Consider the following 25,903-nt stretch of genomic DNA (forward strand, 5'->3'; position numbering starts at 1 on the left):
TTTTTTGATTTATGCCAATATTCAGCAGCACAATAACAGAGGTGCTTTTGTTATAAAACTAACATGTAATTAAACAACACTTCCATTCGATTTAATTATTCCATTTTTATTTCCTCTTTACCGTTAGAAGTTAGCTTTGCCACACAGACATTTTTCACCTCGGCCAACATTTTTCACCATATCCAACATAATAAAATTAAAATAGATAAATATTAAATGCAATACGGCAACACGCGACATTCCGCACACCAGCTGGCTGTCACTGATATGTCAAGTTTGACTTTTATTATTAAAAGCAAGGGTATTTTTTGCAATTTACAAGCAAATTTTCCGCGATTGTTTTCCTTACTATTTAAGTGCATTAATAGTAAAATAAAGTGTATTAAAATATAAAAACACGCAAATAAAATGCGTGAACTACCAAAAACGTATGTTTAGCAAAAATTTTTTGATAGAGAAAAATATTAAATTGCAGTATTATATATTACTTCTTGCAGACTCAGCATTACGGTGACCACACCTGGTAGTACAGTGCCATCAGGAGCGCCATCCTCCGCTGGTAGGCAAGCTAGCCTTGAAGATATACATTTGGATCAGTTCCTCAAAACATCTAACTATGAAGATACAGTGAAACAATTAGACATATACTATGGCATCGGTAAGTAATTGATTTCAATTTGTACAAACAAATCAATTGAATGTGCTTTTGATTGTTAATTACTTAAGTTATATAATTTTTTGACAATTTGTCGCTGTCTATAAGTTCACACTAGCGTGCGGCGCTGATTGTCAATTAGTTATTTTTATACAATTGTTGGATGCAATTTGCCCCGCTCTCCCGCCTACCTCTTTTGACTTGTTGATTTGTTTACATGTAGCAGCTTGAACACAAATATATGTACTATATATATTCATGCAAACAAATGTGCGCATATGTACGTATGTATGTGCAGTTGATAGGCCGGTGCTTGTTTATTTATTATAGCTGCTTAGTCTTGCAGCGTATTAGTATAGTATTTTATTGTTTACACTAATGTTTGTTGACAACGCCGGCTTTAAATTTATAGTGCAGCACGTTATTCATAGTAAGTCAACGAACTTTCGTAGGCGGGTGTTTGATAACGAGAGATGCTAATGTTTACTGGAGTATTTGTTCATATGCAAAGATTATAAGATAATTGTTTTGCAAAAATTGATACATAATAATAATTTTACAATTGATTGATAATTGATACAATATTGCAATAATTAAACTTTTTATTTACTCTCCACAGTCAAACGACAATTGCTGCGCTACCAAAGCCCCATAACTGGTCTATTTCCGGTTATGAGTACGGATCATGAAGTGGGCTCCGTACGTGATAGTGTTTACTGTGCAGCAGCTGTATGGAGTTTATATCAAGCTTATCGTCGTATTGATGATGACCGCGGCAAATCGTACGAATTGGGTCAATCAACCGTAAAGTGCATGCGCGGTATTCTAGAATGTTGGGTGAAACAGGCAGGTCGCGTGGAAGTTTTCAAAACGCGTCAATCCAATCAACATGCTTTGCATAGTAAATTTCATTTGCATACTGGTGAAGAAATTTACGCCGATGATGCCTACAATCATTTGCAAATCGATCTGGTGTCGCTTTATTTAATATTTTTAGTGCAAATGATCACTTCCGGTTTGCAAATCATTTACACACAGGTGAGTGAAGAAGCAATTATTAGTAGAAATTAGCAAAAGTAAACATGTTTTAATCTTTAATCTTCAGGATGAAGTTGCTTTTGTGCAGAACTTGGTTTATTATGTTGAGCGTGCCTATCGCACACCCGATTTCGGCATGTGGGAGCGTGGTTCCAAGTACAATAATGGCACGCCTGAAATACATGCTTCATCTATTGGTAATTAATAGGCTGCTATTAGCAAAAACAAAAATAAATAATAAAAATTTTGTAAATTTTTTTATTATTGGAATTTTGCAGGCATGGCTAAATCAGCTTTGGAAGCAATTAACGGTTGCAATCTGTTTGGTGAGAAGGGCGCTTCGTGGAGCGTCGTTTATGTAGACATTGATGCGCACAATCGCAATCGCAGTATTTTTGAGACAATGCTGCCGCGAGAATCCAGCTCTAAGGTATCTATATATAATATATAAATTTTCAAACACTAAAATATTTTTTTTACTTTACAGGGTGTTGACGCCTCATTGTTGTTGACATTATCATTTCCCGCCTTTGCTTCGCACGAGGAACGCTTAGTGGAGCAAACAAAGCATAATGTCATCACACGTTTGCGTGGCAAGCGTGGCTTTAAGCGCTTTAGTCGTGATGGTTTTCTAAGCAAACTCGAAGAAAAGAATAGACGGTTCGAAAAAACTTTGTTGCCATTTAAAAAATTTAAATTATTTATTTAAAAATGTTTTTTTTTCAGCTACTATCACAACGGCGAACTTAAAGACTTCGAAGGTCACGAATGTGAATGGCCGCTGTTCTATATTGAAATGATCATTGATGGCGTCTTCAAGAGCAACTCCGAACAAATTGAAGAATACCAAAATGAATTGCGTAATTGCTTGCACACCGATGTCAATGGTGATCCCGTGGTCACTATGTATTATGCGCCAGATGGTGACGGTTCCTATGTACGTTCACCCTCGCAATCACTCTTCCTTTGGGGACAATCCATGTTTATCATTGCGCAGCTTCTAACCGCTGGTCTACTACACATCAATGAATTGGATCCGATACGCCGTTATCTGCCGAGCTACAATCGCCCACGTCGCGGCGGCCGTTACTCAGCATTTCAGGTATGTTTTTTAATTCTAACTTCACATAGGCTTCATGAATACTTACCCGTATAAATTACAATTGCTAGGATACGCTTTTTCTAGATATACATACAAAGTTGATAAACAATTTTATTAATGAAAATAATTCGTTTAAAGCCAGAAATTTTACTGACCCATGATTGATTGAATTTAACAAACATTCAAACAAAACAATTTGAAACTATTTAATACGTATATTTTTTTAATAATACAATTGGCTGTTCTATATATTTTTTATATGTTTTTGTGATTATCCTTACAAATCCTTTACAATATCCTAAATAACATGTAAATTGGTTACATAATACACGTACATAATGGCAGGGAAAAGCCACCGATGACAAACATGCCGTAAGTCGAAATCCTGTACATGGAAAAAAGTCTAGTTTTCTTACATTTTTTTTTACTTTTGTAAAAAGTAGTAGCAACACACTGTACACTGTACTATTTTGAATCAACCACATTGTGCTCGTATTGATTTACATACATATTTATACCTATAATAATGTACGAATGAAAAATCACAGATTTCCCTCCTGCTTACTCTACGACAATGCACTGTTATATAATAGTTTTTGTTGCATTACCACTTATTTTACGTCTTCTGCTACAAATAGTATCACAAAATTTACATATTTTTTATAGAATTAATTTTTATGCACACATTACCGTTATATTCTGTTGCAACACGCTTGAAATTTGTGCCTAGCTTTTGTTTACTCAGTCATATCTGTAAGGGGCGTACTTGAGTTAAGGATTCGTTTTATTTTTGAATTAAAAAACTCATTTAATTTTGATTTTGAATTTAAAATTTGATTTTTCAATTTCTTATTCCGATTTTCGGATTAAAGAATTAAATTAAAAAAGTTTAATTCCGATTTTCGGAGTGAATAACTAAAATTTAAATTTTTGATTCCGATTTTTGAATCATTTTTAGTTAAGAAATTTGCAACCCTATTGTTGTTGCAAAATTAAATGCTTTTAAGTTCGATTTTCGGAATAAATAATTAAGTTTTCAAATTTAAATTAAATTTCAAAGATTTAAATTAAATTTCAAGATTTTCGGATTAAAGAATTCAATTTTCAATTCTTAATTTTAATTTTCGGATTAAATAAATAAATTTTCAATTCCTAATTTTAGTTTTCGGATTAAATAATTAAGTTTTTAACCTTTAATTCCGATTTTCGAAATAAAGAATTGAATTTAAAATTTTTAATTCCAATTTTTAGGGGAAATATTTAAAATTTAAATTCTTAATTCTAATTTTCAGAATAAATAATTACAATTTTCAATTTTTAATTCCAACTTTCGAAATAAATAACTAAATTTTTAACTTTTAATCCCGATTCTCGGATTAAATAATTAAATTTACAATTCCTAATTCCAATTTTCGGATTAAAGAATTAAATTTTCAATTTTAATTCCGATTTTCGAAATAAAGAATTTAATTTTTAATTCCTAATTCCAATTTACAGATTTAATAATTAAAATTTCTACTTTATATTCCGATTTTCTGACTAAATAATTAAATTTTAATTCCGATTTTCAGATTAAAGAATTAAATTTTCAATTTCTTATTCCGATTTTGGGGCTTTTTTAATAAAAAATGTTGCATAAAAAAGTATGTTTGTCTCCTCTTTGTACAAATATTTTTATTCTTGGTGCTATTGTGACACGTCTCTGCCGAAATTGTGTAAATTAACAAAAGCAAAAACAAAAACAAACAAAACACAACTAAATTGTACAGCTTTTATGCCCTTTCTACTAATTTCACACACTTGGCGACAGCAAACAAAATTTATTACAACAAAAAAAAACAACTGAACATACCTTTATAAACAGACAACAAAATTTTTAATACTATACTACCTCTCCCTAGCGCATTTTAGTTTAAATCTACTTACATATAATTTTCTATCTACAAAACTTTGTTTTTTTTTACTTTCTCATCCCCACTTAGGCCAAACCGGGCACTGTAAGTAACAAAAACCGAGAAAAAAAGAAACAAAAATATATTCCAAAAGGTTTTTCTTGGGTCCTTTGCGTGGCTTACTTTTGTTTGTACATGTTTTGTTCAAAAAGTTTTGTGGTTTGATTTTTAGTTAACAAAGTTGCAATATTAATTATACTTCCTTTTAATAAATCATTTTTAATTGCGTTTCTTTTCTTTAGAAATGCAATACATACAAACATGTACTGACAGCGAACATCACTTACCTGTACATACACACACACATATACCTACATTGTAGCAAAAAAAAATCGAAAATTTTTGAAATTTCTATATTTTCGAAATACCAATTGGCCGACACTTAGCTTAGCGTCTTAGCTGCGATATATAAACTAACTTTCCTATAAATTTACATACTAGCACTTTAGTATTAACACCAGCGTTGCCATTTGTAACTAACTTTAGTGTTGAAAAACCACAATTCAATAACTTACTAACCTATAAAAATAATTCGTATGTAACTAGACACCGCGTGTACCATTAATACTGGATATCAAAGAGGTAATGTTGCTAAACAGTTATATAAGTTTCTTGCCTTTACTCACTTAACTTCATACAACTTAACTCACTTTAGTATATTTTTTTTATTTTTTCTATGCAATCGTTCTAAAACTGCGCTGTAATATTCAAAAACGTATTTTGCTTTAAGAATTGGCAATTTCTTGCTTCCCTATTTGAGATCAAAAAACTGACAAATTTTAATGATTTTGTATATATTTTTAACATTAGAGGGACTTATCGAAATCGGTTAAATAATTGATTCATTTTGAGGTTATAAATTCAGGGTTTGAGTTATCAAGAAAAAAAAAAAAATCGGAAACAAATTTAAAAATTTTGAGGTTATAAATATCGGGTTAAAAAAAAAAAACTGAGAAAAATTAAAAAATTATTGATTTATAAAAAAATATATAAATTAGATCGGTTAAAAAAATTGAAAATTTTGAGCATTTGAACATATAAAATAGGTCAGTTTTTCAAACAAAAAATCATAATATTAAAAACGAAAATGTAAAATAGGTAAATTTCGCAAACAAATTCAAAAATTTTGAGATTATAAATTCGGGTTATCAATTTTTTTTTTTTTTAATTAATTTACAAAAAATATAAAATATAAATTCAGGATACGATTTATAAAGACAAAAAACAATTGTTGAGCAACTGTTGAGGTTATCATTTATAAAGAAAATAAATATACAATAGATTGCGTTTTCAAAAAAAAAAATAAAAATAAATTGGAGTTGCAAAAATTGCAAAAACTCTAAGTACAATCATTTAAAAATGGAAATTGGCACAAGCGTAAACCTCAACATTTTTTTTTTTTTAATTTTCAAATATTAATCTATATTTATATAAAATGTAGTTATTAGTTTTCTAAGCAATATTAAATGAGCGCATCAAAAAACTCAAAAATTTTCCAAATTTTAGGTAATTTTTTCGACTCGATGCGAAATGCACTGAGTTAACTTCACTTATTTGGTTTTAGATTGCAGATTTGAAACAAAAAATTCTAGCTATATCATCTGGCTTAAGGCAGCACCATTTTCAATTTTATTTTTCTGGTGCCCCAAAACGTTAATCTACGCTCTTACCGCGTATCCTACTTTATACATACTTAACTGTTGTTGTTTTTCAAAATACTCGTATTTATTTTAGTTCCCCATCGAATTGGTTGTGAAACGAAATTTGCATGTTTTGCATAATATTTGAAATTCGAAGTATTTTTTATATTAAAATGAACATCATTCAATAATTTTCGATATTAAATAATCAATTATTTTGTTTGTGTGTTTTTTCTACTCGCATGCCGTTAATGCACATATGGTTAATAATTTAATTTATATTCTGACTCAACTGTTCAATAGTACCGTTAAATAATTTTTTCCTTAACTAAACATTTTTTATGTCGAGCTTCGTTGCTCCGTAGCTGTGTCATTACTACTGAACTTACAACAATTATAACTGTAATTGCATTTAACAGTAAATTTTGCATACGTTTTTCTTTTCAATTTGATTCGAATTTATAATTTGCGCACAATTTCGTAGAAATTAGATTTTTTTATTAATAAATTATAATTTTCTCTCCCACCAACGCCAATCGCCAGGGCACCGCCACGGATTTGGTCGTGCAGATTGTCTTGATTGCGGAATCGCAACGCTTGCAGGCAATGATGGCCACATATGGCATACAAACGCAAACACCGCACGAGGTAAGTTATCGAAATTATATCGAAGTTAATGTTCGAAGTTTATTTAGGTTAGAATTCGTCTATGCTTCTCTTTGAGTCGTTACTATGACTGAGGTTTGCTCTTTTACCTAACAAGTATTTATACTCGGAAGAAGGTTTATTAAGTTTTCCACGAAGTTTGTAACACCCAGAAGGAAACGTTGGAGACCCTTCGAACTATATATGTATATGGTGCTATAGTGACGAATTGAGGCGTTTTAGCCAAGCCCGTCTGTATATATGCGAACTAGTGCCTTAGTTTTTGAGATATTGATCTGAAATTTTGCATACGCTTTTTTCTCTTCATGAAGCTGCTCATTTGTGGAAATTACCGATATCGGTCCACTATAGCATATAGCTGTCATACAAACTGACCTATCAAAATAAAGTCTTTGTATGGAAAACTTTTTTATTTGACGAGATATCTTCACTAAATTTGGCACAGATTATTGTCCAAGTCAATACAATCTGCCAACAAATGGTTCAGATCGGTCCACTTTATCATATAGCTGTCATACAAATTGAGCGATACAAATCAATTTCGTTTATGAAAAACTCTTATTTTCCAAATTGTTTGCACGAAATTTGACTATGATTAGTATTCAAAACAATGCTGCAATCTCGTTAACGTTTTTCGTGTCTTTTAATAATCCTAACCTCAAATTTTTTATTGAACTCTATGGATTTTATCTGTTGCATTATCTATTTCAATCATTTTCTCTGCCTTTAGGTTGAACCCGTGCAAATTTGGTCTTCCACCGAACTGATCAAAGTCTATCAACATTTAGGCGTAAATAATAAAGTTGGCCTAACCGGTCGCCCGGGTCGACCAGTCGGTTCATTGGGCACGAGTAAAGTATATCGTATCTGCGGCATGACTGTACTTTGTTATCCACTCATTTTTGAGGTGTCCGATTTCTATTTGTATCGTGACATGGCGCTGCTGATTGACGATATCAAAACCGAGTTACAGTTCGTGGGCAAATACTGGCGTCTCTCTGGACGTCCGACAGTATGTCTGCTGATACGCGAGGAGCATATGCGCGATCCGCAATTCAAAGAAATGCTCAACTTGCTGGCTATGTTGAAGAAGGGCTACTGTGATGGCATGAAGGTGCGCATTGGGCGTCTGCAGAATTTAATAAGCAGCTCATGTATTGGTGAGTGGTTATAATATACATTTTTTAACAATATTAAACAATTTTTTTTTTTCTATTATTATTAAATTTTTTAATGTATTATTAATTTTTCTTTTTAATATTTTTAAATTTTTTTTTAATATTATTAAATTTTTTTTTTTAATATTATTAAACTACTATTATTTCTTGTTGTAGAACATCTTGATTTTATGAACCAAACCAATTTGCCGGACAATGAGAACGCCTTTGTGCAGATCAATCATGAGTACATCGGCTATCAGTCGTTGACCGACGTGCCGAAGGCGCAATCCTATGTCGAACAGAAAATTTCACTAGATGTGAGTTCTTTTCAGTGTTTCCTTATAAATTTTTTATTTTCGAAAATTAATTTAATTTTTTTATCACCTCAGCACTTTAAGAACAGACCCACACCCGAAATCATCGAGACCATGCGCAACACCGAGTCCGTTTATTGCCTCTGTCAGCTGTGGGGCATTTTATTGGAACGTGAGGGCCCCAATTTCGAAGTGAATGGCCTGAGCGTCAATCAAGCGCTAACACAACTCTATCATCGTTCCGGTTCATTGCGTTACTGGCGGGCGGTGCGTTATTGTTCCTCTCTACTCCACCACATAGTCGATTCGATCAGTCCGTTCATCACCACGGTGCTGGTCAATGGCAAGGAGTTGACTGTAGGCGTCATTGGACAAAAGGAGACGAATTTCGATAAGCCGATGACACCGGCGGAGATACAGAATGTCATGTACACGACCGTACAACCCTACAATGTGATACAGGCGGTGTTGCAGCAAGAGGTGGTACTGTATTGTGGACGTTTGATCGCCACAAACCCTTCCATGTTTAGGGGTATATTGAAGGTGAGTTTTGCTGCACGTTAGTTGTTGTTGTGGAATCGTATATATTTATTTTATTTGTTTAATTTTTTTTCAAACTTTTAGATCCGCGTCGGCTGGGTTTTGGAAGCTATGCGTCTCTACTTGCAGATGTCCGGGCAGGAATCGATTGATTTGGAAAACCTTTCTCCCTTCCAAGTGCGTATACTCTTGCAAAAGGTGCTGACTGTTTCCGAATGGGCTGCGGAGGAAAAGTAAGTGTGTTGAGGATCCCTAAGAGTTCTAGTATCCATATAAACATCAAGATCAAATTTGACCCGGACAAGTTGAAACGATAAAATATTTTTTTTTTTATCAGTGTGGTGCTGTTTTATGTTTGCTTGAAGTTAGAGCTTGCAGTTATGAACCAGTCCGGTTCAAATTTGATCTTGTGCTTGCAGTTGTGAACCAGTCCGGTTCAAATTTGATCTTGAGTGTGTGTATAATTATGTTTTCAAAAATACTTAGTCACACATTTTAATCATTAATATCCCCTTAAATACCATTTACAGACTCACCACCTTACAACGCCGCCAATTGGAGGGCTGCCTCTGCCGCGTACCAAAACATTTCTACAACAAAATCTGGGAAATTTTGCAACGCACACAAGGTATTACCACACAAGGACATCTCTTGCCCTCTGCACCAACACTGGTGAATATGAGTCGTGGTGAGATCACATTCTCATTGTTGGTGGAAGAGACTTTAATGTGCATAGACTGCCCAGAGAGGCGTCAAATCACTGTAGAACTCCTATGCATCATAGCCACAATATTGAATCGGTATGTGATTATAAAATATTTTCACCTACATATATTTACCATTACTCTCATTACACCGCAGCAATCCGGAGTTGCATTTCAAGCAAGCGCTTGATATCGATGACATCATCAGCGAGGCTTTCGGCATGTATTGCAAGGTATTTTTGCTCTCAACTCTATGCAATTTTGCTTCATTACTTATAATAATTTTGCTTTGACTTTTGCAGGACAACAATATCGAACGTCAGAATGACAACAACATGCGGCCCTTCTATGCACTCATTTATACCGAAACCACCGGCTATTTAGCGCGCGCCGCTGTCAACAAAGTTCTGCAAGGCGGCGCTTTATCCACACTAGATGAGTTCTCGAATGGCACGGACCAATTGCGTTACGAGACGTGTCATGTTTCTTAAACCAACAACAACAACAAAGCAGTATCGTCGTTGGATTTTCCCACGCTTGCCAAAGTTTTGAACAGTCTTTAATCGCAATAAGTATACATTAATCTGCATATTTACAATTATTTATATACACATATATACATACATAAGTGTATGTAGGCCTAATTAGCACCTTGTGCCCATAGTAGTTTTCAAATCGTAAATTTACCCACCTTGCGCGACAATTTCGGCACCCTCAACAATTATTGCGTATAACTCCATTGAATTTTTCAACTTGTTAGCAGTTGTCTCTCTAATTCTGCTCTCTCCATATTTGAATTTATTAAGAATAATGGTTTTTCCCTCCAGAAATAATTATTTATATGGAAAAATATGGAAAAGCCAAGCCTTTTGAGATTATGTGTAATTGACTTCAGTTGTTTAGTATTTCGGCCCAGTTTCTTAAGGCTCGAATGTCATTCAAAAAGTCGTTCTAAATGCAAATGTTTTTTTACTTTATTTAAAACGTGCCTTTTTTCGAAAGCACCCAGTTCAAATATACTTGTTACTTACGCATATTGCACCATATTAATTAACAATATCTTCCAAGTGTGTTTACGAAATAAAATGTAATATTTTAATTGAATTATTTGCAACGAATTGCCATTATTGGTAGTTAAGTAAAAAGAACAATAAACTGCAGTCGCATGTCTTATAGATAGTTGTCCTAAGACATTGTCATTAATGACATTGTGTTTTAAGGGTTTTAAAAATTTGTAACCTGATTTGTTAAATTAAAATTTTGTTTATTAAATTATTTATTTCTTGTATTACTTTTAGTAATGTGATTATTTTTATGAATTAGTTTATTTTTTTGTCATATTAATTCATTTATTTTTATTAAATTATTATTACTTTTTAATTAATTTATTATTTATTTTCTTTAAGTTAATTTATTATCATTTTTTAATTAGTTTATTTAATTTTTTTACTATAGTTTTTATTCCTTATTTTATACCATATTTTTACATTATTTCTCCCCTTACCATTTTAAAACCACTTTTTTTTACGATTTTTTCAAAATTATAAATTTAAATTTTTTGTACCCTTTTCTCTACTTTTTTTTTTTTTTTTTTTTTAAATACATTTTATTTGCAATCTATTTTAGTAAATAATAAGCAAATTTGATAACAAAACCATAATTTGACTTATATTTTTGATCTCCCATGAGATCAAAAATAATATACAATATAACAATATGTTCTAAGTACAAAAATTTTAATTATACATTTAAAATCATAGTAACATATATAATTAAACATTAACTTAATTTCTAAATGGGAGATCTAGAACATGATGTCTTTTAAGTCTAATAGTTTCATTACTATCATCTAATAACATGACTGCCAAAGGATTGTCATGATAACTTATCCTGTGCAAATATGCTGAACTAAATCTTTTAATTTCATCTTTAACAAAAGGTATATTCAGGTCTGAATGAATGGCTTTATTTGTTATGAACCAAGGCGCATTTGTAATTAATCTTAGAGTTTTCGATTGGTATCTTTGTAGAATTTCAATATTTGATTTACAAGCAGTACCCCAAAGTTGCATACCATATGTCCATATAGGTTTTAGTATTGATTTATATAATAGTTTTCTTGTTTCTATAATGACTTCGTTACTTTTGACTGGTTTAATTGCTTCTCTCCATTCTTGCATCGTATTTCTTGCCTTTGCCTGTTCTCTGTGTCTATTGTTGTTTGTATTGTTAGTGTTACTTTTGATTACTTTACTGAAAGGTAAGATTTTATGGATGTATGCTGTCGAATCATTGTTTTGATGTGTATTATTGGTGTCTTTACTCTGTAATGCAGGGAAATTGTTGTCATAGTTGTCCAAAAGTTCGAAGCGGTTTCCTAAAATGCCTGCAACTTTCCTGTGGGCTTCTCTGTAGGAGCTTCCTTCTAAGGTCATCGTTCTTTTAATTATGTATGCCTTTACCCTTGCTGGACATTCTTTTGCGGTTGGTGCATGTTCGAAGTTACAGTTTACACATAATAACTTCTTGCATGCTTCTTCAACTGCGTGTATTTGGAAACATTTTTTACATCTCGATTTAGTTTCTTTACAGTGCTGTGCAAAGTGGTTAAACCGGTAGCACTTGTAGCATTGTGTTAACGCTATGAAAGGGCTTACTTTAATCTTAGTGTAGGCGTAGCTTATATATTCCGGGATGTTTTGGCCTTTGAAAAAAACTTTTACTCTCTTTGTTGGAATTTTGACATCGTTTTCGTTTTTGGACCTGTTTTCCACTCTTATCAACTTTAGTATTGGCACACTAGAGTGTACGTCTTTCATGTGCTCCTCCATTGTGATTTCTGTGGGGATATCGAAAATGATGCCCACTTTGGCTATGCAGTGTTGCAGGATTTTTGGCTCATATCCTTTATCTCTCAAAAGTTGGCTGTTGCATACATCGTTTGCAACTCTTGCCGTCTTGCATAGAACCTTGATTCTTCCGTATCCAACTTTATTCACTTCTTTGATATCGTCGTATTCATAATTTAGTTTCTTAATCAAGCCCGTGATCGCGACCGCGTTTATCGGGCTTCGTTCATTTCCTCTGTCTTTGGTATCTATATATACAACGAATGGACCTTGGTGGTCTTCATCGTATGTGAGTTTTTCTAGGTTGTATAAGTTTGGTGTGTTTGTTATTGATAGTGGTTTTATTATTATGTTTCTTTCAATATTAATTTTGTCATCAACATATTTTACTTTTTTGGAAGTTTCTTTCACCTTATAAGCCCAGGAGCCCTCGCGCTCCTCAGCCTCTACGTCCATTTTGTGTTTTGGTTTGATTATTTTTTTCTTTTTTTTTAAATTTCAGGTTTGAAATGTATTTTATTTTATTTTTTTTTAATTATAAATATAAACTGTAATTAATTACTGATCTTTAGCGGATTTCGATTGTAGCTGTAAACAACTGTTAAGGGTGACGTCTAAAACGCGACTCGCTTTTCTCTACTTATGTTTTATATTTATATTATTTTTACTGTCGTAATAATTATTATGTCCTTTTTTCCTAAATTTCATTCATTTTGCCATTACTTAATTGATTATTTTCATGTTTATTCTGATAAGTTGGTATGGTATACGTATTCGTTCTCCTATTTGTGTTGCTGCTTTCGCCGCTTCGTTCATTATTATATTTGAATGTGCTGGTACGTGGTGGATTTCTGCTGATTCTATATTTGAGGTGTTTATTGTTTGAATAATGTTGTTTCTTATGTAGTTGTCACTGTCGTTGTCTTTTATTGTTGATATTCCGCTCAAGCTGTCCGTATAGTATAGCAACTTTGAGGAAACCTTGTTGTATGACGAATTCTACGGCTTTGTCTATAGCTATTAATTCCGATGTCATTGAGGAGAGATTTTTGTTACAATAAAAGGATTTGGTTGTGTGTGATTTTTCGTGTATAAATGCCGCTCCTAATAAGTTATCTTTTACTGATCCATCGGTGTATATAATTTCGAATTGCTTTGTTTCTGGTTGATAAATTTTTTCCTTGCACGTTGCGTTAATTATTGTTTGGTTAGCTTCCCTTTTCGATTTGTATTTAGCTTTGAAGAATTTTGTATCTGTTGTAATTTTTGTGGTATGTGTGATCGTGTTCTTTACTGGTGCTATGTTATAAAGTATTATTTTGTACTTCTGGCTTATTTGAAAGTAATTCGTTTTATTGTTGAGCTGGTTTGCCAGTATCAATCTTTTGGCTCGGAGATTATATGCTATACATTTAGCCATCTCTTTCGCCGTGGCTAGCTCAAATCTGTATTTAGGTGGTAGTTCTGCCGCCATATGGTATATGACGTGGGTTGGAGAGGTTCTTATTAGTCCTAGGCATCGTCTTATATTTGCATTACAGCAGGTGGTTAGTTTAGTTTTTGTAGGGCCGTTTTTGATATGTTTGTAAAGGTGGATGCGGCGTATTCTAATTTTGCTCTAGCAAAAGCCTTATATAATTGTAGTGCTCTGCTTGGTGATATGCCGAAGGTGCATCCGTTGATGATATTTAACCACCGACAAGTGTTGTTGGTTTTGTTAACAATTTGGTTCACGTGAATGGTGCATGAGTTGTTTATGCTTACATAGGTATCTTCCCAAGTATTTGATGTGTTTAACTTGCTCTAGGTATGTATTGTTGATTCGGATGTTAATTTGAGTGTTTCTTTGTTTGAAAAAAATTGTTTTCGTTTTGTTGAAGTTTATTTTTAGGTTGATTCTATTGCATTCGTTTGTAAATTCCTGTAGTTTTTCTTCTATTTTTTTTTTTGGCGTTTTCCTGTTTTTTGTGATAGCAGATTATAAAGAAGTCGTCTGCAAACAGGAAGAGGAGACAGTTTTCGTCATTTATTTGGTGAAGTTTCGCTGTGTAGAGGTTAAATAGCGTTGGACTGAGACCACTGCCTTGCGCTAGTCCGTTTTCTGTCGTGATTTTTTGTTGTTCGAGGATTAGTGTTCCTTTCAGGAAGTAAGAAATTCAATTAACTGCTTTTCTGTTTATTTGTGCTTCTGATAGAGTCTGCTGAAGAGTGTTAATATTGACTGAGTAGAATGCTTTTTCCACATCTACGCATGCAGCCATCACCTGTAGTTTTCTGTCTTTGTGGTATGTGATTGTGTTGATTAAGTCGTTAATACATTGTGCTGTCGAGTAATGTTTTCTGAAGCCGTATGATCTTGCCGGTATGCTATTGAGTAGTTGGATTTTGTTATCTATGTGCAATTTAAGGATTCCTACTATTGATTTAGCTAAGACTGAGATCAAATATATTGGTCTGTAGTTGAATATATTTGTTGGGTCTTGCCTTTTTTATGTATTGGGATTATTTTGACTTCTCTCCATTTGGTATGTGCTCATTTTGCCATACATTTATAATTGTTTTAAATAGTTTTTCTTGTTCCTTGGGTTGGAGAAGTGTTAACATTTTATAGGATATTTGGTCCGCACCCTTTGATGATTTTGGGTTTCTGGATTGGAGGAATTCCTTCAGGTTTTCTATTGTCATTTCTTCAAGAGGTGATTCTGGCATGTTGCGCTCCTGGTTGTTGTTAATTGCTTGTGGTGCTCTTGCAATGTATTCTAGGTATTTTCTTTGCTCGGCTGTGTTCCAGGAGTTCCTAATGTCCTTTTCCCATTGGTATTTTTTTAAATTGTTTATTTTGCTCCACATTTCTTTTATGTTTTTGGTTTCTGATATTTCATTTATTGCCTTGTTAAAGTTGTTTTTCTTTTGGTCTTTGATGTGTTGTTTTAGGTTTGCTTCCGCGGTGATGAGTAGGTTGTTATTTTCTATTGTCTTATATTGGTTGTATTTTTTCCTTGCTGCGTTTCTCAATCGAAATAGTTTTTGCGCCTCGTTCGTCCACCAATTTTTGGGAGTGTATTTGTTCTTTTCGTGGTTTATGGTATGTTTTTGTGTTAATCGTTGGATGTTTTTGTTAAACTCTTCTAGGTTGGCTCCTACTTTGAGGTTAGGCATGTCCTTAAGTATTTTAGTGGTTAAAACTTTTTTGGCCTTGTTCCGGATTGTGAATTGATCAGTAAGTGTTCTAATGATGGGACTGTGGTTGCTGTTGGTTATTTTGTTGTAAGTTTTCCAAGCGTGTTGTAGGTAGTTGTTCACGAATGTTGCATCTATGGCTGATGATATATTATTATGTGTGAATGTTGGTGTGCCATCGTTTAGACAGTGGTATCCGTTGTCTGTTGCTATATTTTCTAGAATCGTGCCTTTGTTGTTTGTTGTTTGGTGATCCCAGGATGTTGCTTTTGCGTTTAGGTCTCCGCCTATGACTGTTGTGCCATGTAAATGTCTGGTATAGGTGAACAGTATATCGATGTCGTTTTTAAAATTTGTTGCTGTTGCATTGGGTGGACAGTAAACGCTGATAACATTTAAGTTGTTTTTCAGTTTGAGTGTGGTGCTACCTATATTTTCAATTTTTGAGGGTATTTTGAATATCGAAAATCTTATGGTTTTCCTTATGTAAGTTAGTTTTTTGTTCACTGCACCTTTTATTTCATTACTTTTTAATCTACTGCGATGTTGCTCGCTTGGTTACAGTTTTCTTAGTGCTCTACTAAAATTAGACTTTAATTAAAGTGACCTGCTCCATATGCTTATAGTTGAGTTTGAGTTGTTGTTTGTTGCTGTAATGCTGGATCATCGCAAGTCGTGAGTTTTGGCGGGAAAACCGAGCTGCGTGGGTGTCGTTGTTGGTTGCAGTGCTGGCCAATGAGCGAACGCCACGCACATACTGCACATATCGGGTACTTTGGCAAAACTTGAGTGCAAGAATTGGATCAACTCAAATTATAGGACAATGATTGGTGTTATATTTTGTTAACCCTCTGTTGACCAACAGTTGCACTTTTGATACCTTAACTTGTAAATTCCTACTCCGCCATATCCATCTTGTCTATTTGCGAAGGCATAGTTGTAGTCTCTAAGGCTTGTTTCTGTGTTGTTATTTATACCAAGTTTCTGAGAGGATTGCTATGTCAATTTCGTTATTATGCCGGAACATTTCTATTAGTTGTTTGTTTCCCTGTTTTTTTAGACTTTGTATGTTATATTGTAGGATTTGTATCTTTGCCGTCATGTCATGGGTTATTTTTTGTTAATTTTCCAAAGATCTGAACTGACTGTCATTTGCTTTAAAGTGCTTAGGATATATGTATGTACATTAAGGCTTAGTATAGGGCCTTGTTATTTGCTTGTGTTGCGTTTTGCATTAGGTTGATTTTTGTCGTGAAATCGTCCTGTTTTTGTATGTATTTATCTAAGTTGGTGGGGAATGCTAGCATTTTATTATTGGTTGTTGTTGTGTTTTCTAGTGTTGCATGTTTCCATTCTTCCATGGTTTTTTGTGCGTTGTTTTCTTCTCTTGTTTTCTCTTCTTGTTGTTGTTCGTTCTCGCGACTTTGGCATACGAGAATTGTTGGTGCATATGTTTCATAGCTTCTGCTGTATTGTTGTATGTTTGTATCTTTCTCCTTTTTTGCAGTTGGGGAAATTCCGTGTCAAGGACAGCGTTGTTATTCAGTAGTTCGAAGCGGTTTCCTAATATATTTTTATATTTGGTTTGGGCCTCTTTCATAGTGAGGTTTTCTAGGGTGCTTATCCTTTTAATTGTGTAGGCCTTGATTCTTGCTGGGTAGTCTTTGTTGGTAGCTTCATGGTTCCCTTTGCAATTTACGCATTGTTCCTTGCTGCATTTTATATTGTTGTCGTGGGTAATTCCACATTTTGCGCAGATTGAGCTTAGTTGCTTGCAATGCTGTGCGAAATGGTTGTATCTGAAGCAACGGTAGCATTGCGCGAATGCCACAAATGGTTTCACTTTTATTTTGGTGTAACCGAACGTTACTTCCTTCGGTACTTCCAGACCGTCAAACACTATTTTGACTCTTCGTGTGTGAAACTTAATCCCCTCCTGTGTCCTGTTCACTCTCATTGTTTTTAAGATTTTTATTGGTGAAATAATATTTGCTTTTAGCTCCTCTTTCGTAATGTCCGCTGGAATGTCGAATATTATGCCCATTTTGTATCCAAATTTTTTGCTTCATATTGTTCGTTTGTTTTTTCGCAGAACTTGTTTGCTGCGTATCCGTTTTTGAATGTAATTTTGCATCTACCGAATCCTATTTTTACTTCCTTCGGTACTTCCATACCGTCAAACACTATTTTGACTCTTCGTGTCTTGTTCACTCTCATTGTTTTTAAGATGTTTATTGGTGAAATAATATTTTCTTTTAGCTCCTCTTCCGTAATGTCCGCTGGAATGTCGAATATTATGCTTCTTATTGTTCGTTTGTTTTTTCGCAGAATTTGTTTGCTGCGTATCCGTTTTTGAATGTAATTTTGCATCTACCGAATCCTATTTTTGTAATTTCGAGAATGTCCTCCGTATTGTTACCCTGTAACCATTTGTTAACTGAGATCGCGTTAATTGGTGTTCTTTCATTGTCATTTTTGTTTTTCTTGTCTAGGTAAACAATGTAGGGTCCTTTCTGGGTCTCGTTGTACTTGTAATTATCGTGGGTCGTTCGCGTCTTTTGTGCCTGCGCGTTTGGTATATTGCCTGCGCATTGTCTTGTTGTTGCTTTTGTGCGGCTATTGCTTCGGCTCCTTATGGCTGAGGAGCTGCCTGGCTCCTCGCCTTCGAGGTGCATTTTGTTTGTTCTTGACTTTATTTTGTGTCTGTATATTTTATGGAATGTGTTTTTTTTAATATTTATGTTTGTTGATATATTTTTATTTTTTATTCACTTTTATTTTTTGCTTTTTTTGCTGGTAGCTCTTGCGTACACGTCTATTCACTATCACTGTTCACTAGCGTAAATTTGGCTTTGAGAACAACTTTTTAGTGTCTATATGAGTTGTGCCTTTTCCGTGATCATTCCTTCTTCTACTTTTTTATTGGCGTAGACAACGCTTACGCGATTATAGCCGAGTTGAATGGAGTCATTATTCGTTTTTTATACAGCATAATATTCTGTTCAATATTCACTTGGTGATTTCCACCGATTACACTAAAATTTTCTATATTTTTGATTTTACTATAGAGCTTTTTTTGGTTGATTTTTTTTCACGTTGTTGTGCCTTTAGTTCACATTTGGCCAATATAATTCGATATTTTCGGTAATTCAAAAAAATTTACCACACTTTTTTTCTACTGGGTTTTCTGTAAGTTCCTTTATACCGCTTTCATATTTTTCCCAACAAAAATGAAATTTAGCACTTGTTTGCCGCTGCTTGCCACAGATAAACCCACATTTTCTCATGTAATTAACTGAGAGCATAAATAAATGTAGGTAAAAAGAATTTTTTTGTTTTGAAAAATTTAACCCTTGTGTTGCCACGCGGGTACCCAACGGAGTGTATTTTGTTGAATAATATTTTTTCTAAAAAAGATAGGCTAAAATCGTCTTGGATCCCCATGGTTTAACCGATCATCTAGCGAATTGTGCATTATACATAGTTTAAATATTTTTCTAACTTCAGAAATGTTACTTTTGAAAATAAAAACACGTCTCAGCCACCCGGGTACCCCGACAGAAGTTCGGCGCAATTCGTATAATACATTATGATTAAAATTTTATTTTATATCTAAAAGGAGTACATAAGTATCTATAAAATAACTACAATAAATTATGTTCATTTTTAATTATTTATTGATAAAATATGCTGTATATGATAATAATAATAATAATTTTATTTTGCGACAAAAAAATGAATGAATTTTTTGCTTTCTGCACAGTGAAATATAAGTAATAATTTAAACAAGGAAATTTGAATAACTAAATTTTAAGAATTAATTAAAAAATTAAGAAAAATTAGAAATGTTCACTGAAAGCTGATCGCATACGGGCTTATCGCACTCAACGCAGGATTTCCGTGTCTTTCGGCGTTTGCGAATAGGGCGCTCGTTACAAATGTAATTCTGTCATTTCTGGGTACCACCTCTACTATTGGCCCTTCAAAGAAACTTTCGACTGGGATTTGGGTAGAGTGGTTTCGCATTATTTGCTGATTCGGGACACGCTCTTTGATCATCGGCATTGCTCATTCTTCTCACAATTGTCGAAAGTCTTCGTCTGTTTGTTTTCTTGCCAAGCATGCTGTTATTCTCATAGTAGATGACATAAGCAGCTACACCTGCAATGTCGAGGATGTTGAAAAAGAAAGGCAGCGGTCATCTACACGTTCACCGTTGGGTGGAGTAGCTCGAACACATTTGATCCATGGTGTCAACGCCAGCTTTTGTTTGATTATAAAACAAAATCATTTGGTTTTTTGTGAGCTGCATCAGAAAATTCATAATCATAGTGCAACGTACTAAGAAGTATTTGAGCTTTGTTTTTCTTTTTATTTTATTTTATGCATATTTTTCGTATTCAATTTTCGTTAAAATTAAAAACCCATCGTGGTAAATAAATCGTGTATTTATTGTATTTACATTACCTCAAAAACTGTGCTTTCGATAACTCTTCCATTGTTTTATTTATCTGAGGTATAAATAAATACAAATACAAATATATATAAATAAAATACAAATATCTTTACTTATCACTTCACGAATATCGATATGTAATGCACACACGCTAACAAACTATCCAAACTGATTGGAGTGACTGCAGTGAGTCAAGGACGGAAACTTAACTATACAGCTTGTATTCGTTTCACGGAATTCTTGAACGTTCCTGAGGTAGAAACCAATTCAAAGAGTGACCTGTTTCCCCACCACTCGAATTCCACGCAACTGGTCTTCGCAAAAACGAGAAATTTACGTTAGAGCAGCGCGCGTTTTATTCTTGATTTAGGACTATGAAGGTGTCTGTACATAATTTATGTATATGGTACATTCAAGTAGCACTACCTTTCTAAGATGTCAATAAATAGATCCTGATAGAATGCACTCAAATCTTTTTACGTATAACGCACTTATACGCACGAACTTGCGTACGGGTACCTGGGTACCCTGGGCGGCAGACAGTGTGTTTTTTTTTTTGGGTGGCAACACAAGGGTTAAAAGAAAACTTATTTAACTAAAAGCCTAACTTTGTTCGCCCTGAAGTATGGTATTTTGAGATTACATAAATTATTTTTTGCTTTTTAGTCGTCATTTTACTGCGGTTCGCTACCATAATCGCATTCTAATTCAGCTAAATTTTCACTGAAAGTTTGAAAACTGACTTCCGCCACCGACTAATGTGTTATTATGCCTATTATACCCTGAACAGTGGTATTAAGTTCGCCACGCTGTTTGTAAAACCCGAAAGGAAACGCCGAAGACCCTATAAAGTATGTGATCAGCAAGATTAACTAAGTCGATTTAGCCACGACCGTCGGTATTTTTATCTGTCCGTCTCTTTAGGCCCTCAGTGTTTAAGATATTGTTCTAAAACTTTGCTCACACCCTTTTCTCACCAAAAAGCTACAAATTTGTCGGTATCGACGATAACGAATAACTAAAGCATATAGCTGTCATACAAACTGAGCGATCAAACTCAGGTCCTTATATGGAAAACTTTTTTAATTGATAAGGTATCGTCACGGAATTTGATTTACATATGTATATTATTACATAAGTCATCGCTACAATCTTCGATCATATTGTTCTGATCGGACTACTATAAAAACATATTTCATATTCCAATAATTAAGATGTACAATATTCAACTGAGTATTGGACTAAACCAATTTTTTTTAAGAAATTGAGTCATAGTTAAGATTTAAATTAATTTTTTGTTTACCCAAAATTGAAATATTAGCTTTCAAATTTTGAAATTCAGCTTATAGAAAACATAATACAGTATGTTCCGAAAGAAAACAACGAAGTCCGAAAGTAGTGAAAATATAGACACCATCGTTTTCGTCTGTTGTTTTGTTGCTGAAGTAATTTTGAAGAATGCTGCTGAGTTAGCTGCCCTTGGCTGTATAAAAATTCGGGTCCGTTCCGGACTACGGCCTCCGATTTTTGTCGAAATCGGTCCCCAAAAAATAAGAAAACATTTTCAATTACTGACCCGAGTTTCAATTTGCCTTGGAGTCCTATTTTTCGAAAAAAAATTAGTTCGATCCTAATATGTCGATTTGACCGTATATTGTTATTAAAAATATCATACCTGAAACGAAACCCACACTAAATAATTCGAAATTTATGTGAGTTCACATTTCAAACATTATCAAAATCACTAAAATAGACCTTTACCTACATATAATATTTACCTCCAACCACATGCAAATAAAATTTTTTTTGAATTATCTAACAAAAAGTTATCACATTAGACTTGCTGCTACCCAATATGTAATATTATTATTAATATTTATTTCATAATATTAACCTTATGAAACTCTTTTTATTTTTTTATATTTGATTTTCTTGTGTTTTGTTTTTTTTATTAAATTTCCACATTTAAATATAAATGAATTCTTTTTGCAAAAATTCTACATTGCAAAAATTAATACTAAATATTTACACAATGAAAAGCGGCAGTGCTAAAAACGCATTGCTCTTACTACATACATACATACATATATACATATGTACATTTATGTATGCATATAAATGCATATGTAGCATATCCTTTCCGATTCTAAATTATCCTTGTCGAACAGTTGCGATAGTAAGCGAATTTTCGTTCCGCCTTCTTTCCATCCGCTTCACAATGTTCACCGCGGCCGAACTGCACGGTCGGATAGACCTCCTCCCATTCGGCTTCCGAGCGACTCAATACGCCTTTGGGACGCCCGTGTGCTTGCTGTTGTTTCTGTTGCGACTGCTGTTGACTCGCCGCCGTCATAGTGCTGCCGATTTGATCTTCCACCGGCAATGGATTGTTCAGCATCTGGGTGACGCTGCGCGACAGCAGCACCGGCTGTATCCGGTTGTAGCCGTTACAGCTAGGCTTGTAGCGTGCGAATTTCGTCGATAGACGCGCCATTTCGTCCGACATCCACTTGTGCACCGATTTTGTGGGCATTATGTCGCTTTCTTTTTATTATGTTTGTGATTCAATGCTTAAAAAACGCGTTTTCTGCAAAGCGCCGGAGGTACTCGCTGGTCGAATGTTGAAATTGCACTAAAAGTGCAGCGAGGCCAAGCGCACCGTTTTATGCGATTGCCTAATGTGTGGCACATAAACTAATTGCTGAGTTTCTTTTGTAATGCAAAAACCCTTTCAACGAGGAATAATAATTCTTGGCTCAAGTGAGTTAGTCGACATGACTTTTGTGACTTTTGTACATATGTTTTTTGTCATTTTTGGAGAGTTAGGTTTCTGAATTTTTAATATCAAAGAAAAGCAAATTTTAATTTTTATCGACTTTTACTGTTTTTGAGAGTCTAAAATTTATAAACAAATAGTTTAAGGTAACAATGCTAAAACTGTAAGCTTTGAAGGAGTTGATATTTGGGCTCGTTATTGCATCATGGTCTCTACTGTGGAGGAAAACATTTTGCCACTTAGGTGTCTAAAGACTTTAAGCCCCCACGAAAAGTGGACGCTGGTATTAAAAATATCTCGAGATCTTAATTTGTCATGGTATTTCCTCCTCATATTTCTAATGTGGTTCAATTGACGGAAGTCGCACCCACAATCGAATTGTAGATATATTGAAATTAGTCAGCTGGAGTGATTTAAAAATCTATCTTACCTATAAAAATTGTGATTTAAATTGCTTTTTTTTATTTGCTACATTTTCACTTAAAGTTTTTTAAACAGTTGGCAACTCTACCCAAAAAATATTTTCAATTTCAAACTTAATTTAGCTTCGTAATGTGATCAAATATCGGCATATTTTTTTTTAAATTATTACTTTTCACTTAAAGTTGCTTAAACAGTTGGCAACTCTACCCAAAAAATATTTTCAATTCTAAGTTTAATTTAACCTCTTTAGTGTGATACTCACGTCGCCATATTTTTTTACCTCTTTTCCTTTCACTTTTTAAATAGTTGGCAACTCTGCCCCAAAAAATACTTTCAGCTCTAACGGCATAGTATATTTTCATTTTATATCGTTTTTACTTAATTTTTTTAATAGTTGGCAACTCTGCCCAAAAAACATTTTCAATTTCAAGCTTAATTTAACTTCGTAATGTGATCCCATATCGGCATATTTTTTTACCTTATTACTTTTCACTTAAAGTTGCTTAAACAGTTGGCAACTCTACCCAAAAAATATTTTCAATTCTAAGTTTAATTTAACCTCTTTAGTGTGATACCCACGTCGCCATATTTTTTACCTTATTTCCTTTCAATTTTTAAAAAGTTGGCAACTCTATCCAAAAAATATTTTCAGCTCTAAGCTTTTTGCAACTGTTTTGCTTTGATACCAATATCGGCATAGTATATTTTCATTTTATATCGTTTTTACTTAATTTTTTTAATAGTTGGCAACTCTGCCCAAAAGACATTTTCAATTTCAAGCTTAATTTAACTTCGTAATGTGATCCCATATCGGCATATTTTTTTACCTTATTACTTTTCACTTAAAGTTGCTTAAACAGTTGGCAATTCTACCAAAAAATATTTAAGCTTAATTTAACCTCTTTAGTGTGATACCCATATCGGCATATTTTTTTACTTAATTTCTTTTCGCTTAAAGTTTTTTAAACAGTTGGCAATTCTACTCAAAAATTTTTCTAACTCTAAGCTTTCTGCAACTACTTTACTTTGATACCCATAACGGCATATTTTTTCACCTTATATCGTTTTTACTGAATTTTTTTAAATAGTTGGCAACTCTACTCCAAAAAATATTTTCAGCTCTAAGTTTTTTTTTTCTATTCCAATTAAATTTTGGACCAACCTCATTTGCTTTTTGTTCGTAAACTCGTGGTTATTTATATTTGGGAGGGTTTTTTCAGCCTCTCGAGGGCTTTCTGATTATCAGTGATTTTTTATTACGCCATGTTTTTTAATACCATACAATTATAAATTATTTAAAAAACACCAGAAATAACTCCCCTCCAAAATATAACGTGTTTTCGCCACTTTAAAATGTTTCCCAAACAAAAGTTCGTTGAACAAATTTTCGTTACCGAGGTTATCCTGTTATGTGCTTGAATATATTGTTGCAAAACCTTTCTTGTACTTATGCACAGTGTTCTAACAAAAACACAAGCAACCACAACAACAATTGTAGAAATGCATTTACTGCAAATATTGTGTGATGTCTGTCCGCTATCGATTGGCTGTGGAAGCCTTTTCACCGTTTGCACGCTTGACTTGTACGGCGGGTGGCTTGGCGGTGTGAAATTGCATCAGCAGCTGATGTGCAAGCAGTTCATAAACATTGTGGCTTTTACACTCGCCCATATACATACTTACATGCATACTATATGCGGCTGCATAATTGCAAGGCCGCCGATTGCAGCACACTATTTATCTGTTTCTTCGGTTTCTATATGTGCTACAAAGTTTCTGCTTTACTCGCATTATATCAAAGGTCATTAAGATGCAATAGACGCAATGCTGGTTAGTTCAAAACAAATATATTTTGTTAAATAATTGACATATCTGTGTGTTTGTATATATGTATTAGCAATTTTCTTTATGCATTTCTTGTAATTTGAAAGAGAAATCACTATATTTCGTTATTGGGCGAGGTTAGGGACCGATTGACCTTTGTTTACGATTTCGTTATGAAATATTCTTAAAGTTTAACTTTTCTTTTGCAATGCCAAATCAACTGTTAGGTTTCAAAACGTTTTCTATTTGAATACTTAACCAATAACTGTACTCCTATGACTCGAATTTGTGGTAATTATTTGATACTGGCAACATCTAGCGTATTAATAGTTAGCCGACGTAAAAGTGCTCCAAATTCTATTAAACTGTTCTGAAATTCTCGGGGAAAATCGGTAGCGCCCTACACGGGTGGATAAATACGACGATTTCGTAACACCTAGAAAGAAGGAAACGTCGGTGTTCCATTAATATATATGTAAATGTAAATGATCAGCGTGATGAGCTGAACCGATCCACATCCGTCTTTCTGTCCGCCCGTATATACGCGAAGTTCTTCAGTTTTTGAGATAACGTTTTGAGAATTTTCTGACGTCCTTTTTTCGCCAAGAAACTGCTCATTTGTCG

General features: G+C 33.7%; 2 protein-coding genes across 5 annotated transcripts; one reads left to right on the forward strand and one right to left on the reverse strand.

Moving 5' to 3' along the window:
• Positions 1-268: 268 nt before the first annotated feature.
• LOC105225103 (probable phosphorylase b kinase regulatory subunit beta) lies at positions 269-19,513 on the forward strand. Of its 4 annotated transcripts, XM_029549723.2 has the most exons (17): positions 269-428; positions 498-658; positions 1,275-1,693; positions 1,761-1,890; positions 1,972-2,123; positions 2,181-2,353; positions 2,420-2,795; positions 3,141-3,167; positions 5,294-5,329; positions 6,931-7,035; positions 7,784-8,213; positions 8,388-8,530; positions 8,603-9,070; positions 9,152-9,300; positions 9,598-9,867; positions 9,929-10,004; positions 10,074-19,513. In XM_029549723.2, the coding sequence occupies exons 1-17, from the start codon at positions 409-411 to the stop codon at positions 10,260-10,262; spliced, it is 3,324 nt and encodes a 1,107-aa protein (XP_029405583.1). In that variant the 5' UTR covers positions 269-408; the 3' UTR covers positions 10,263-19,513. The 4 variants fall into 4 exon arrangements, with proteins under 4 accessions (XP_029405583.1, XP_019845390.1, XP_011201742.1 ...); XM_019989831.3 differs by lacking the exon at positions 5,294-5,329; XM_011203440.4 differs by lacking the exons at positions 3,141-3,167; positions 5,294-5,329 and adding an exon at positions 4,778-4,792.
• A 2,636-nt stretch (positions 19,514-22,149) lies between these two features.
• On the reverse strand, positions 22,150-23,043 carry LOC105225102 (uncharacterized). Its single transcript, XM_011203439.4, has one exon. It carries the CDS (start codon positions 22,787-22,789, stop codon positions 22,403-22,405), a length of 387 nt encoding a protein of 128 aa, XP_011201741.2. The 5' UTR covers positions 22,790-23,043; the 3' UTR covers positions 22,150-22,402.
• Between the last annotated feature and the right edge of the window lie 2,860 nt (positions 23,044-25,903).

This window comes from Bactrocera dorsalis, chromosome 1 (genome assembly GCF_023373825.1).
Source record: "Bactrocera dorsalis isolate Fly_Bdor chromosome 1, ASM2337382v1, whole genome shotgun sequence".
Taxonomy (NCBI): Eukaryota; Metazoa; Arthropoda; class Insecta; order Diptera; family Tephritidae; genus Bactrocera; species Bactrocera dorsalis.

Coding starts and splice junctions, on each gene's coding strand:
- LOC105225103 (XM_029549723.2), top strand. CDS start 409: ATGCGTGAACTACCAAAAAC. Junction 429..497: donor ATGCGTGAACTACCAAAAAC/GTATGTTTAGCA, acceptor TACTTCTTGCAG/ACTCAGCATTACGGTGACCA. Junction 9,071..9,151: donor TGTTTAGGGGTATATTGAAG/GTGAGTTTTGCT, acceptor TCAAACTTTTAG/ATCCGCGTCGGCTGGGTTTT.
- LOC105225102 (XM_011203439.4), bottom strand. CDS start 22,789: ATGCCCACAAAATCGGTGCACAAGTGGATGTCGGACGAAATGGCGCGT.